Below are 16,420 nucleotides of genomic sequence, written 5' to 3'. Positions count from 1 at the left end.
ATGCCAACACAAATGAATCTCATAAATATTTCCAGCCATGTCACACCATGCTAGTCGGCCAATGTAGTTTGCACTAAGCCATTGTTAAGGTTCCGAAGAATCGTAGAAGAAAGAATTTATTTCTGATCTTTTTTTGAGGATAACATTTTATTTTCAATTGTAGTACCAAGTTCACTTGTCTTGAATCGTCTCAAATATAAAAACTATCGATTGCGTTATCTTTTGTGAGCTAGATTTTTTTGGGACAAACGATTAGGACGGGAGATAGGATGTTAAAGATTCATAGAGCGCAAATCCTCGTATATTTCTTGATACCGATAACTCCAAACGATAATTAAAACTTGATCAAATCTCGACAGTATCCAATCTTAGCTTGTTTCTTCGACCTAGACTAAAATCACTTTTAAAGTTCTTATCTGAAGGTTGTAAATACCCGGTTATGCACAAAAAAGATTACATTATTGAGAGCTCTAAGAATACTTCAATGTGACAATATGCAAATTAGGTAACTATATCGACCACCTATTCCAAGCCATGGATAGTTTTAACATTGTCTGTTCCAGAAACCTGTTCATCTTCTGATAATGGAATTGTCTTCCACACTGTCAACTTTACAGGAGTGTCTCTTTTTCCTACAAGAAATCGCTTGCATCATTTATCCACTATCCACCTTGAATTTTTTTATAGTTTGCTACATTTGAGTCGTACCTTTAGTCGCACTGTGCTTCTCAGTGCAGATCGCAGCATAATGAGAACCTGCCAACTCCAAGAGCAAAAATTGCCAATGGCTTGTATGGTTGGAGGGGTCATCGATAGAAGTCACGACTATTTCAGAAGCCTGAGAGGAATTGTGAGATATTGTGAACAATTTATCGAAAGTAAATAAATAGATAAAGCACCAATTGTGATCGATGAAGTATTCTGGAAGAATCAACATGATAAAGATTTGCAGCAATAAAAACACATCCATAGCAAAATGAATCGGATAATTTTCTCAAACTTCTTCAACAAAGTTGACTAGCAATCTTTTTGTCTTTCATTACTCCTCTTAGTTTGCTTTCCCTGTTTTTCTTCCATCTTATGTTTCCCTTGAAATCAAAAGAATAATGAAAGGGTACCTACGATTGCATGTGTGTTGGCAAACAATATCTAAAATGTAGGACACAGATCAAAATGAAGACCAAGCATTCCGACATCTCAAGCAACTGTCACATATTATTGATGTATTCACTTTAAAACATAAGTTTTATGAATTTTCTAATTCTAATTATGTACAAATTGATAATATTAACATGATCTGGAAATATCTTACATACGAACTAGAGAACTTGTGAAGATTTGAATCATGCTTGGTACATACGAACTAGAGAACTTGTGAAGATTTGAATCATGCTTGGTACGTAATGAGTAATGCTAAGTTGGAATTTGGAGGATTTCAACATGAAAATAACGGTTGCAGAAAGATGTTTTTTGCCTGTAAAAAAAGCCATGCTAATAAATTATGCACTATTCTTACAAAGATATTTTATCCACTAAACAGAAATAGCCGGTCAAACAATAAGATGCATCGACCTTCAGCACTAAGGAGATTACAAAAAGAGATTGTATTTTGGGAACCAATGAGAAATTTCCTGTCATACCTCAGATTTTAAATCCTTCAGTCTATGAAGGGTTTCACCAGTTACACCATTAAAGCGAATGGTGAACGTTTTGAAAGGTGCGCCAGAAAAACCCCTCCCTAATGCTTTGACATATGCCTCCTGAAATCAACAAGTCTCAGTGAAATATCACCACTGGAGAATGGGCATTTCACATAAATTTTCTGGTTTGATTTCGTAAGGACTAGAAACATATACTTAGTTAGATGCCATGAGGCTCAATCTAATGGTCAATAAGACCTTGAGTGTCCACAGCTTGATAAACTCCTGGCGCTGGACTTCTGGGTCAGTAAGAGTGGCTAAAAATTGAACTTCATGTTCCGAGAAATATCTCTTAGCAAAAGACAAAATACTATGCTTGATACTCCGGTGCTTTTCTTCCACATCAATACCAATCTATACTTGAAAATCAATTCAACTGACTTAGCAGCAGCGATGAAAAATAAAATCAAGTGCATGAATCTCGACAACAAAAATGATATAGTGACCTACTTGAGAATTGATGGTCACTCCACAAGCTACCAAAGACGACGTGTGTGATATATTGAAATGCACCGGAGGTGGCTGACAGTCATCGCTAAAACCCCAATCTACCTGCCAATATATAGCCCCAAGTGGTTGTGAGGAAAGCTTTACAGCATGATGATACTACAAAAGTAAGGATTATAAAAATCAGATAAAATAGTCTAACCTCAGGCTTTCCATAAGAGTTTTTTTGGAATTTCAGTGATTGGGGACTAACTTGTGAATTCATCTGATCTACAAAAAAAACCAAGCTAATCAGGAACGCCATAAGTTATACCAATGAAAGAAGAAATTCATTCTTCCAGCAAAAATAAGGCCTTTTCTACACAGGGGGGTGCAGGCTGGACCCAGGATTTAGGGAAGGGAGAGCAAAAATTCTTCCATCGCAAAACCACATTTTGCATAAATACAACGAACAAAATACTCGAACATTGAAACTAAAACAAGACTTTCAACATTGAGATGGAAAATTAAAACATACATCTGGCTATAGTAGTCCGAACCAAGGCACGCGATAACAGCGCACTCTTCCTCAGCTCATCTCCTCTCATTCCTAACACGGTCTCCTTCTCACATGGAGATAGAATATCCCAATACTGACTTAACAATGATTCACTCGTCACTTCACAAGGTTTCACATACCATAAATGAGTCTCCCTAATCATCCAAGCAAGGCAAGCAACAAGCAAACAAATTCAACATTTACCAACAATACATTTTTCATAAAGAACGTATGAAAATTAATTAAAGAGGGAATCACATCGGAGAAGGGAGCTGAATTGGAGTCAAAGGAGGAGGAGAGCGAAAGAATTTCCGTTCGAAGCAATGTAAATTCATTCCGGGAATCCTTCTGCGCATGAGAAGAATAGCAAACAGGGTACTGCAAGCGATTCAACAAGAAACTCGAATTTAATCATTAAATCGCAGAAATTGGTTATTCAATAAACAAGGCCTACGGTGAAATTAAATTCACGCGCTAAATTGATACCTTAATGGAAACGACGGCCGAGATGAATTTCATACCTTGAACGGAAGGTGCTCCAAAACGCCGATAGTCACGGCTTGCATATGTAGAAGAAGAAATCCGGCAAACGTACAAAACGGCAACCACAGCCAGCTATCTTAATTTTGACTTCTTCATGTATTCTATATATTTTATTATTTATCTTATTTATATGTTTTTACCAAAATTTTTACTAGTTTCCTATGATTTTAATTAAAACATATTATAAGACAAATCTATTACACGATCCGAAGCATTAAAAATAATATTTTTTATATAAAAAATAAATCAGTTAAACTTCGTGAGATCGTCTCATACGAGAACTACTCTTACATTACAATATATTGATATTGGAAACGTAGTCTCCTTGACAGATGTTGCGATCATTACAAGATAAGTAATATAATTCATCTGCAACGACATCAATATTTCAGAGATAATCTAACTGAAATACTTTGATCGAACTAAAAGTAAACCATCTCAAAATGATCAGCAAAATTATGAACAATAAGTTTTTTTAATCGAAATGGAAAACTTGTATTTTTGCCCGTCGGAGGTGAGGAAATATAATGAAGTTAAAATATATAGTATTTTAAACAACTTTTTAAACTGATTTTTTTAATGAAATCGGAAGACTTCGGACCCATAGCCGTTATTCTTCGTTACGACCGAAAACAATACAACTGCAGACTGTGTTGGAATTGAAAATTTTGAGCAATAATAATATATCAAGTAACGTTGATCCTTTAATTTTTTTCCTAAGCATCTTCTCAAGTTGGAGAGGGGATAGTAAGTTGCCCGATTAATTTGGACTATATCGAGCCTAAAATCAGAATGTACCGATCGAGGCAAGTTTTGTATACTCCATGTTAGAACCATGGTATAAATGTCAGATGTATCTTATGTTTTATATATTCTTTAGTAAAAATATACGTGAAAATTAAATTATTTTAGTAACATATATAATCTATTTATTTACATCTTTATTATCAACAAATAATAAAAAACATAGAAATGGCCAAATAAAATTTGATTTTTGAGTTTTTTTATGACATCGAAACACAAAGTCGTAATCTTCGTTACACATTAGGTAAAATTTTGAGCTTACGAAACGGTCTACAACACCAGTCAAGTAAATCATATTGTGCAAGCCCGATACCACGTTCCAAAATGTATCAGTCACTTGCTCAACTCAAACACTGCTTCAATGCTTGATTTCTAATTTCCATCTCTAGGAAGGTGGATCATAGCTGCAAGCACGTACCCTCAAACGACCCCATCCAGTTATATTTTGAAATAATAATAATGATTGGCCATGATTTTTTTTTAAAAAAATAACCAAGTCAGTCAACCATACTATACATATTCAATTAAAATATTGAAAATTGAATAATGGGTTTTTACTATATATAAAAAAAAATAATGATGATGGAAAATATTCTACCAATTGGTTTTGAATATAAAAAGTTTCCGAATTCTTCCAATTTGGAAGTTTCTGCAATCAGATTTATCGTAGAATATCCGTGTTTCAAGTATATTATAAGGTACTGAAAATTCCCATTTTGAATGTATTTTTAATGTCCTCGATAATTTGAGTTTCATTTTTTTTAGAGTATTGCAATTTAAGTTTCATTTTTCTTATAAATGTATATGCTTATATATTAATCAAATTTGATTTATTTATTTTCTTTATAAAATATTATGTAAGTTAGTATGTTCAATTTTAGATTAATAAAATATGATTTATTGTATAAACAGAAAAACAATATAATTAAATATCACGAAAAAACAAACAATAATATAATCATATTACACCAAAATTTCATATTTATGTATATAATTTTAGAAAATTATTAATTTATGATATTGAAGGGAGTATAATTTTATACATGAGTCGTCCAGATAATTATTATTTTATTAATTTATCGAAATTATTAATTTAGCATACTAACTCAAGTCGAGATCGAAAAAAAATATTATTAATTTATCAAATATTCATTTATGAATATTTTACTATATATTTTTTTCTAATCAAGTTGCTTTTAATCATGCCAACGTCTTCCACGTATGGTCTTGTTGATTATTTTGCCACGACTTTGGTTTTCACTAAGTTCCATTCTAACAAAAGGAAACAACCAAAGAAATTTCAATAAATTATATTTGACATTTAGTTATTTATATTTCATTTCGATATTTATATCTCATTGATCCACTTCACAGCACAAGGGCAGGCTCAGAAATTTGATTTGTATTTGTATGAGACAACTCATTTATTTTTTTGGGGGAAAAAATTAATTATAAGATTTCAATTTATTAATTTTGAGAAAAACGTGTGTGAGACGATATCACAAGTCGTATTTTGTGAGACATATCTCTTATTTGGGTCATCAATGAAAAAGTGTTACTTTTTATGCTAGAATATTACTTTTTATTGTGAATATCGATAGGATTGACCTGTCTCAAGATAAAGATTCGTGATATCGTCTCACAAGAGACCCGATCGTTAATTTTTATCCAAAGAATCTTCTCATAAAATTTTCTTGGATTGGACCAACCAAAACCAACCATCGGGAGTTGCTTTAATCGACAATTTCAAGTCCTAAAAGGTCATTTTCGTTATCATTTCCAATTCTATCTTTGAACCACAAGGCCAGCATTTGCCGTCTTTGTTTACTTTCATTTATGCAAAGAAACCATTTCAAACGACAAACTATATTTTTTTGTTTTATATCTGTTATATTGGGAATTTCGAAATTTTAGTATTTATTTAATAACAAGAAATTCCCATCAATCTATATTTAAGTACATTTCTTAAAGATAATCTGTTCTTATAAACATTTATTTTAATATCGATTATATACTACTTATTAAGTTTTAAATTCTTTTATATATATAAAAAATAAAATCACTAAATAGATATAGCAAATTAATTTAATCATAATTCGATTTATGTCCAAAATTAATTAGAGGAACAAACAACCTTCACCAAATTATTGATTACACTTTACGAGACCATATATATAAAATTCAGCCGTCTATTGCACGTAATTAAAAATGTGCTCCCCTCAACCATTTAAGGTGGTTGATGAGGGTTTTATTCCAAGTCGAGAGGTTAATTAAATACTCACATTAAGAATTGATTTGCTAGACTTTTGGTTAACAATCTAGTTGAATATTAAAATCAGGTTGTGTTTGTATCGAAAGATTTTACATAACTAGGTTTTGTAGGATCGGAATCTAGAAACTCGTTACATTAGTTAATGAACAAGTTAAAGAATGTACATGAGGATACGTTTTCGGATCCATGGATTTCAAATGTGTGCAAAAAAAATTGGATAAATTTATATCTTGGATTTAAAATTTTCCTGTTAAAATGCAAGTTTCTTGTTCAATTATGAATTAAGATAATCTTTATTACGGTAATGTTTGAGGTAGTGAAATGAGATACAAATTGTCAAGATAAAGATATAATTATGAACAACATTAAACTCGTACAACAATATTATATATGATTGAGTGATTTGGAGATAAATCAAGAGGACACTCTTATTTTTAGGCAAAAACTTATGTAAGACGGTTTTACGGGTCATATTTTGTGAGACAGATATCTTGTTTGGATCATTCATGGAAAATTATTACTTTTTATGCTAAGAATATTACTTTTTATTGTTAATATTGATAGGGTTGACTCGTCTCACAGATAAAGATTCGTGAGACCGTCTCACAAGAGACATACTCTTATTTTTATTACTATTATTATTCAATGTCAATATATGAAAATTCAAAAAAAAAATATTTAAAAAGAATTTGAATTCAATTAAAGGCTACAGGAGAATTTGATTCCAACAGCTAGCTAGTTGTTTCGAGTTGTTGAAAAATATGTTCGGACAATAAACTATGGAAATCATCAGCTCCCGTGACCTATTTCAAAAGTCAGAAGTTGTCCCTCTTGCCGCCTCACTATAAAACTATCCCCCGATGCAACAAAATCATTCCCATTATCCTACAATACAGAGCTTCAAACCATTGTTCTCTCCGTCTCAAAAAATGTTGGGCAAAAAACTCAGATCGATGAAGAGACTAGCCAAGAAAGTTAGATCATTCCGCAATGCCGGCGAACCCGAATCATCACATTCCGAGTGTCTCCTAAGATATAATGTCGATGGAGGATCATCCCCTACCGCCACCACGAGTCCCTCTACCACCGGAACTTTTGCCGTGTACGTAGGCGAAGATAGGCAAAGATTCATGGTGCCGACAAGCTATCTCAACCACCCTTTGTTCAAAATGATGTTAGAGAAGGCCTACAACGAGTTCGGGTTCGACCAGAGAAACGGCCTGGTGGTACCATGTAGTGTCGCTGCATTCCGAGAAGTGATGAGCGTTGTGGGGTGCTGCAACGGGAGGTTCGATCTCGGAGAATTGGTCGAGGAGTTCATCTAGGAACACATAGAGATGATAGTTGAAACTCGAATTTTTAGAAACAGAACACACGATATAGTTAAGTTTCTAAACAAAATTTTGAAAGCGTCACCAAGTTGGATCCGCCTTTGGTGTGGAATAGGATTTTACGTGATCGATCCATTGTTTCTTAGAAATGTACATTTATTAGCTGGAAATAGGATGAGATCATGTCTGACTTTAAAGAGAATATTGGAACAAATATTTAATGAACACACATATGATATACATAAATTACCATGAAATTGTTTTTAGATTTTACCGAAAGACATCTTATATATTTCTATCTTATTAAATCATTATCTTTCTCGTATATTTTCAATATGAGATTTTAGCCGAATTCTTAATTTCTCATTACAGATCGTATTTTGTGAGACATATGTTATCCATAAAAAAATATTACTTTTTATGCTGAGAGTATTATTTTTTATTGTGAATATCGGTATGGTTGACCCGTCTCACAGATAAAGATTCGTGAGACCGTATGTATACCTACTCTTTCCCATGAGCTGTAGTTTTCAAAGTTAACGATTTAATTTTGCCGTCATTAAAGAGCATAGAAGGGATTTAAATTTTATATTTATGTGATCAGTTGATCAAAGACAACATTACACGTATGAAGCAAATATAGGTAAAGTTTTATATTTCTATGATCTTATATTCTTATTATGTGGTCATTACGCATCTTTTGCCAGTCTTTTTCGATTTAGAAGACTTTGACCAAAATGGCTTAAAGTTATGATAAACAAACATTTAGTAAATTTCATATTAATGTTCACTAAATTAGTTACATGAATCTGAATGCAAATTATTGAAAGTCGTGCTTATGATTTGATTTGTGGAAAGATTTTAGGAGTGAATTTGAACTACGTGCATGTTGACATTTCAAAATCATTACAATTATTATTACATCTACATAAATTAACAAAAATGCACTTGAATTCAAGTGCGGAGCTAAGGCAAAAACTTGTGACTGTGTCACAGATCGTATTTTGTGAGACATATCTTTTATTTGGGTCATCCATAAAAAAATATTATTTTTTATGCTAAGAGTATTACGTTTTATTGTGAATATCGGTAGAAGTATTATTTTTTATACTAAGAGTATTACTATTTATTGTGAATATCGATAGGATTGACTCATCTTACGGATAAAGATTCATGAGACCGTTTCACAAGAGATCTATTCTAATCAACATTATATTTAGAGAGGGGATTTTTTATTTTTTTTTCCAAAATAGCAATTTGAGTAAGAGGTGTAAAGAAAATACAGTCACATTTTGATTGGATTTTAAATACATTTCTTTATTATTTACATATTATTAATGTAAATGTAACAGCAATTTCTAATTTGTGATATATTTAAAATATATCTTTCTTGATAGATGTTATTTCAAATCAGTTATTCATATATTTTCTCTAATCAAATCATTCCCTCTTAATCAAATCGTTTAATTCAAGTGCAACCAATTTGTTTTACAAACTTTAAGCAAAATTTTAATACGAGTCCTGCAACAACTGTTTTAACAGGAGACAAAGTTTACTTATTTTTGCCCAACCATCCGAAATTGGAAAATTTGATTGGAGAGTTCTTAGTTGCCAAAAATAGGTCTAAGACTAAACTGGATATTCATGTATAAACAACAACAAAACTACTAAAAAGAGAGAAAATGAGAGGCCAGCCATGTAAATTTTTTTTTATCAAGTAGAAATACTAGTTGTCCGAAAAGGTGCATCCCCAAGTAATATTGCATAAATGGGCAAAGGGAACACCTAAAAAAAAAACTATATTTTATACACAGAAGGAAGTTCAACACGGCCTTGGCCTCAAAATCCATCCTCCAAAACAATCCGTTCAACTCCATCCATAAATTCCCGCATTTGCTCCCTCACAGCCAATGGAGTCTTTTAATCCAATAGCCTCATCCAGTTTGCTGGAATTATTTGTAACAGGGTCCTCGAAGACGGATTAAACTGCAGTTTGGATGGAACGAGATGTCAAGATCGAGGATGGATCAAGGACTAGAGGGGAATGAGAGGTCAATGAACATAGATTGAAGGGAAGGCAAGAAATTTAGGGATTTGAAGCTGTCAGATTAGTCTTTACAAATGAGGTCCTGATTTTTAAGACATTTTAACTATTTTCTCGTGATCAAATTTCAAGTAAAATGGAATTAGAGTTAAAATAATATGGATCACAACCCACTTTTAAAGAATCCATTTCAACACATACGAAATGGTAGATTGTTATATTACATTTATAAAACCTCACTAATCAGTTACAGTTCTGATGTGGTTGTTTAAGACATAAGAGTATTCCATGTTTGTGTTTGATTAAGGATAAATTCGAACTACAGTCTTGTTTTCGGTTCCAGTGTTAATGATCAGTGTATCATCCAGTTTCTAATCTAAACCAGATATCATGGATAGTTGACTACCACTAATTCCATAATCACTTACCAATATGATTGCTACTAACCACTGGATCAAGATTCAAGAACCGAGCTGCAGTCAATGAGTGTCGTAACTGCATAGCTCATATATAATTATTGAATATCTTTTGACTTTCCATATTCTTGAGTTAATTGAAGACTTTTGGCTTTTCATATTCTTGAGTTAATGAGAAGATTAATTGTATTAATTAATTTTGTATTAGTACTCATGGTGTGCATTTTGGGGCTTATAAATAGCGTGTTCATTTCCTTATTTCATATACATGAAAATCTTATCTCTTTTAAACATTCTCTTGCATTTCATATTGTTAGATTTTCATTTGGCCTCCGTTAAATTTCTGTGTTAAAGTAAATGTACGTTTTCAGTTCGTCGTAGCAGTACCTCGTGTTTTTTTTTATAAAAAAATTCATGTAATCATGCCAACAAAGTGACAAACACGACAACCTCTTGCTTCCAATCTTGACTTAATCACACAACTACGTTCCTGCTTTGGAACGATCAAAATTTACAGCAAAACAAACAGAGTTGCCAACTTAAGTTCCAGCAATGATCAATAATTCACAAGAAATTGTACACAACAGCACATAAACATCAAATGGATTCCCAAATTTTAAAAAAAAAATCAATATTGAAAAGTAAAGATCAAACTTTCATAAAACCATAACTTAAAATCAAATGCTAAATACTTACAGACATCACCCCAATTGTTTCTCGTTCATTGAACTGCAACCTAATAACTAGGGGTGGGCATAAAACCCGAAAAACCGAAAAAACCGACCGAACCGAATAATTCGGTTTAAATGGTTCGGTTTTATCGGTTTTTCGGTCGGTTATGGTTTTAAAATATATAAAGTTCGGTTTTTCGGTTCGGTTTTCGGTTTTAAGCCCCAAAAAAACCGAAAAACCGAACTGGCCATATTTTTGTTAAATATAAGGTTTTTATGTATAATGGGTCATTAACCCTCAATTTTTCAATCCGATCGTTTTCTCTTATTTCTCACCACTCATCAGTCGACGTTCTCTTTTTTTCTGTATATATTTCTTTAATATTTCGTAAGATTATTTGTGTTCCATTCGAGCTAATTGACACCTTGTTATCATTCTTATTACTGAATATTCCGTTGGATTCAGGCATTTTCCGTGTTTACATGGTTAATTAGTTATATATAGTTATTATATTCGTATGACATGTTTATACACAACACATGTAATAAATATATATATAAAATATATATATATATATATATATATATATATATATATATATATATATATATATATATATATATGATCAAGTCTCACAAATTAAATATTTGAAAAATACTATGATTTAGATTTTAAAGACATAAAGTGACATATAATTTTATCTCTCAACAAATTTTAGCCAACCGTATATAACCGGCCGTAAAAACCGAACCGTATTACAAAAAAACCGAACCGAACCGTAATAAAATGGTTTGGTTTTGGACTAGAAATATTCAAAACCGAAAAACCGAACCGTTGTAGACTAAAACCGAACCAAACCGACCGTTGCCCACCCCTACTAATAACACATGATCCCAGTGGCGGAGCCACAATCTTTGCCACCCGGGCTTTTTGGTCCTAATTTTTTTTTAAAATTTATATGTAAATTTTTGTCTAATTTTTGATAAATTTGATATTAACGCGGGTAAATCAATTTAAAATATTAAATAATTTTAGAGATTAAAATTCTAACTCTGATAGAGTCGTATTCCTGACTCCGCCACTGCATGATCCTCTAGGTGACACGGTATCCTTAATCAAATTGTTGATGACATTAGTGTTAGACCATTCAAATTAGTATATAATACAACGGAATGGAAAAATAATTACAGCTGTAACAAACTATAATTAACTGTCACTAATCTAGTAATCAGAGGTAAGTTTAGATCATTACGATGAATCAATATCATCCTTCTAAAACAACTAAAACTTACAATGAAAAAAAGTACTATAAATTTATTGCATTTGGATAATTGGATTGATGGATTTCAATTTCGTATACTTCAAATGTATTTTTTTTATTCAGATAAGTAAGATCATAAAATTCAAATCAACTTCTCACATGTCTATGTAGTATTTCATATTAATATATTTCAAGTTCACCAAATAATAGTGTTATTTGAAATATATTTTATTTTGTCTTACTAATGTGTAAATAAGTAACTCGTAAATTTAATATTTATTCTATTATTTCATTGTAAACAATAAAACTATAATCGAAATTCAAAGATTTAAAATAATTTTTCCCAAAAACAAAATCAAAGTTCGTTTGGATAAAGTCATTTGAAATTTAAGATTTCAATTTTATTTTTATTCTTAAATAAGTTAATTAAAAAAACTCAAATCTATCTTCTACTTATTTATAATAAAATAAAAAAATATTATTTTTTATAATATATCTAAATAAACAAATCTGTTTTAGTCATAAATCCTTGTGAATGTTGAGTATGTTTTGTGAGACTGTCTCACGGATTTTTATTGGTGAGACGCATCAATACTACCGATAGTTATAATAAAAATTATTACTCTTAACATAAAAAATAATTATTTTTCATAATGATCTAAATAAAAAATATGTCTCATAAAATACGATTTATGAGATCGTCTCACATAAATCTTTGTCGTAAATGTTAACTTACTCGATAATATTGTGTCAAAGAGAAAATAGCAATTGATACTTATAATTGTTGCTGATTTGGACCGAATAAAGTCAGATACTTTCTGACCGCCATGTAGCCCGTGACTTATTATGGCATCTGACAAATTAACACTTAAATGTGAAAAGTAGCATTTACCCCTCAAGCAATCATTAAAAAATCTATTATACTGTTCTAAAATATTTTAGTGTATAAATAAAATTTAGAACAAGTACTAAAAAATTTAAAGTTTAAAAGTTCGAGAAGGAAGAATTTAAATCGAAAATTAGAATAAAACACTTGCACGAAAAAAATGATGTTGAACCATCGCTGTATTAAATCAACACATTTGAAACTCTTTGATCATATTTTTTAACATCTTGTCGTATTATCTGATATCAAATTTAAATCTCAGTATTATCCAAAGTCAGTGATTTTCCGATTCAAAAGTAATTAAACGTAAAAACTTGTGTGACACAATCTTACTGATCGTATTTTGTGAGACATATATCTTATTAAGATTATTACTTGTTATTGTGAATATCGGAAGGATTGACATGTCTCACTCATATCACAAGAGACCTATTCTTGAGTTTAATACCGAGTCGATGAAAGGAAAGTCCGAGCAATTGAAGAACTAATTAACCCCACCAAAATTCAAAAAGGACGAGTGTCCTTTCATAAATAGACAATGGCAAAAACTTGTGTGAGACGGTCTCACGGGTCGTATTTGTGAGAAGGATATCTTATTGGGTCACCCATGAAAAAGTATTACTTTTTATACTAAGAGTATTACTTTTTATTTTAGGGTTGACCCGTCTCACAGATTGTGATCCGTGAGACAGTTTCACATGAGACTCACTCATAGACAATACGACGAGTTAATCATGAACGAGTAATCTTGTATAAATAGCTATCCAAACATGACCAATTCTTCAATTCCAATCCCTTATCCTCTTCATATTCTATCCCACTGGTACACCACAAGAATATAAAATATAAGTCCCCCAATCATATTTTCTTGAAATACTATACTATACAAGGTTCTTGGTCAAAATCTTTGATCATCTTTTTTAACATCTTGTTCCAATAATCTATTTTAATCCAACGGTATGAATCTTAATTCCATTTGATCATCAAAAACCCTTCATTGTTTTCTGGATTTTACCTATTTTATCGGCCGGAAACGTCCCGTTTTGATTAAGATTGATCGTTGTTTCTTGCAGGAGAATCAAATGGACAGATTCAAATATGAGGAGGTGAACGCTGTTATTCACGTCTTTTTTTCAAGTTTACCACGCACAAAGCTGACTCGGGTTTTTGTTTATATATTCGACAGGAATTTATCGTGAATTCGCGAGGAGTGAAGCTTTTCACGTGCAGATGGTTACCTGCAAACGAAGAGCCAAAAGCTCTGATTTTCTTGTGCCATGGATATGCCATGGAGTGCAGCATCTCGATGAGAGGTCACATATTATCTATCTCAAAACTATATAATTATCTTATTTAATTCCAAACGAAATTTAATCCGACTCAATCTGATCGACGGATTTTGATTTCATTCGAACAGGATGCGCCACCCGACTGGTGAAAGCGGGATACGAGGTTCATGGTATCGATTGCGAAGGCCATGGAAAGTCATCTGGTTTACTGGGATTAATCTCCAATTTCGACCATCTTGTTGATGATCTCTCCGAGCACTTCACAAATATCTCTGGTAATCATCTCGAGTGTTTTTAAAAATAATGCCAAAAGTCGTAAATTTCGATCGAATATCGACTCTCTTTTTATCGGGATAATTTCAAATATTATTCGATTCATATCTAAATTTATTTTCAAGACGAACACGTTCGGCTTCTAGACGAGTATCCTAGAAAAAAGAATTATACATGTTGGAAACTATCATGTTCAAGTTGAGTTGTCATTGAGGTTCATTAGGACATTAAAAGTATTTAATTAACTTAAACTGTCATTATTGGTGTAGTCGGAACAAAGGTATTATGATCTGAGAAGCAAGAAAATATTAAAAGATTTAACGAATCCCTTAATGTGTGGGGATTAGGATATGCTTATTTGACTCATAATTAGTTGTTAATTTTATTTTATTTACTTGAAGTTTATTAATTATTTCTCAAAACTATTTTGAGATAATTCCATGTGTTAATTTCCGATCTCCAATCTAATTCAATCCATGGAAAAATATTGTTTTTACTATAAATATGAATCGTATCAACTCATTTTTTAATATAAAATATGTGAAACATTGTTATGGCAGAAAGAAAAGAGAATAGAAAAAAGATGAGAATATTAATGGGAGAATCAATGGGAGGGGCCATGGTGCTACGTTTACACATGAAGAAGCCTGAGTATTGGGATGGTGGCGTCCTCATTGCCCCAATGTGTAAGGTGTGTCGTCAATTTCATTGCATACGTTACAAAATATCTGTTCTACTAGTTTCAGAAAATAAGGTTATAAATGTCATTTAATTCGAGATACAATATTTTTATGAATATGACATATTTAAAAAAACAAACTATTTCTCGATCTCAAGAATTCAAAATTTAAGACGAGATCTTAAATTCAAAGTTCTCGAACTTTAAAAAAACAAACGTTTCATGAACGATTAAAATTTGATGATCGACGCATGCAGATTGCGGAAGAAATGAGACCAAGCCCATTGGTTGTCAAAGTATTGTCTTCGCTGGCCAGAGTAATCCCCAGTTGGAAAATCACCCCAACTCCAGACATCGTCGATGCTGCCTTCAGGGATCCCCAAGTGGTAAAAGAGGTAAATTTATAACTACCCAATTAAATTTTACTTTAAAATATATATTTTTAAATAATTATTAAATGTTCGAACAGGTGAGGTCCAACCCATACACGTACAAAGGCCGACCACGTCTACAAACTAGCTACCAACTATTCACAGTCAGTATGGATTTGGAGAAAAGGCTTGCTGAGGTGGCTTCCTTTGTTCTTTAATTTTGAAATATATTACGATACCCTTATTTATTTATTTGTTTATTTACCATTTTTGATTTAATCTCTACACTTAGAGTTATGGGTCTTTGATTTTTTTTTTTCTTGCATATCTTTGAAACAGGTTTCTATGTCATTCATTGTTCTACATGGAGAAGAAGATAAAGTGACGGATCCATCCGTGAGCAAGCTCTTGCACGAATCGGCCCGGTCTTCGGACAAGACATTCAAGTTGTATCCCGGCATGTGGCATTCTTTGTCCTACGGCGAATTGCCGGAGAATCTCGACATTGTATTCTCCGACATTGGCAAGTGGTTGGACGACAAGTTCTTTGCCCGCAGCAGCGCCCGATATGAGGAGGAGCAGAAACTTGCTAATGATTGTAACGCACTCGAGCTCAAACACGATTGAAATTAATTAGATCAATTATTATTATTAGTTTGATTTTTTTATGGAAAAAAAATTATGTATCCATCTTGAGGCAGTGTGCGTTCTATGCAATCCTGAGTCATAACCATGAATTATAAAGGAAAATAAGAAAATTATCAAAGATTGCTAAACAAAAAAAAGCATTTTGGTGAAGAGTAAAAAAATATTTCAGAGAAATAGTCAAGTTATTAATCAATTTTAATAATAAATTACTCGAATTAATTCGTGTTATATATAATTTAATTAGTA

General features: G+C 32.0%; 2 protein-coding genes across 4 annotated transcripts in view; one reads left to right on the top strand and one right to left on the bottom strand.

Annotated features, from left to right (window-relative positions):
- LOC140842628 (caffeoylshikimate esterase-like) overlaps positions 1 to 16,180 on the top strand; it is an 86,964-nt gene extending 70,784 nt beyond the window's left edge. The window contains exons 1-8 of one of the 2 annotated variants that reach the window (XM_073210655.1): positions 13,695 to 13,871; positions 13,988 to 14,020; positions 14,101 to 14,227; positions 14,332 to 14,478; positions 15,037 to 15,167; positions 15,413 to 15,550; positions 15,625 to 15,723; positions 15,866 to 16,180. In XM_073210655.1, the coding sequence (XP_073066756.1) occupies positions 13,997 to 14,020; positions 14,101 to 14,227; positions 14,332 to 14,478; positions 15,037 to 15,167; positions 15,413 to 15,550; positions 15,625 to 15,723; positions 15,866 to 16,153 (954 nt within the window). In that variant the 5' untranslated portion in view covers positions 13,695 to 13,871; positions 13,988 to 13,996 and the 3' untranslated portion in view covers positions 16,154 to 16,180. Of the gene's footprint in view, positions 1 to 13,694; positions 13,872 to 13,986; positions 14,021 to 14,100; positions 14,228 to 14,331; positions 14,479 to 15,036; positions 15,168 to 15,412; positions 15,551 to 15,624; positions 15,724 to 15,865 lie in introns of those variants that run through there. The other variant, XM_073210654.1, reaches the window with a different exon arrangement.
- LOC140842620 (uncharacterized) lies at positions 284 to 3,331 on the bottom strand. 2 transcript variants are annotated; one of them, XM_073210643.1, is made up of 9 exons: positions 3,207 to 3,331; positions 2,944 to 3,063; positions 2,665 to 2,840; positions 2,350 to 2,417; positions 2,151 to 2,252; positions 1,899 to 2,054; positions 1,641 to 1,760; positions 709 to 838; positions 284 to 632 (listed from the first exon to the last, which is right to left on the bottom strand). In XM_073210643.1, the coding sequence occupies exons 2-9, from the start codon at positions 3,039 to 3,041 to the stop codon at positions 523 to 525; spliced, it is 960 nt and encodes a 319-aa protein (XP_073066744.1). In that variant the 5' UTR covers positions 3,042 to 3,063; positions 3,207 to 3,331; the 3' UTR covers positions 284 to 522. The 2 variants fall into 2 exon arrangements, with proteins under 2 accessions (XP_073066744.1, XP_073066745.1); XM_073210644.1 differs by having other exon boundaries at positions 3,172 to 3,310.
- Positions 16,181 to 16,420: the final 240 nt, after the last annotated feature.

Source organism: Primulina eburnea, chromosome 10 (assembly GCF_022965805.1).
Source record: "Primulina eburnea isolate SZY01 chromosome 10, ASM2296580v1, whole genome shotgun sequence".
Lineage (NCBI taxonomy): Eukaryota > Viridiplantae > Streptophyta > Magnoliopsida > Lamiales > Gesneriaceae > Primulina > Primulina eburnea.
This window is presented reverse-complemented; position numbering and strand designations above follow the sequence as displayed.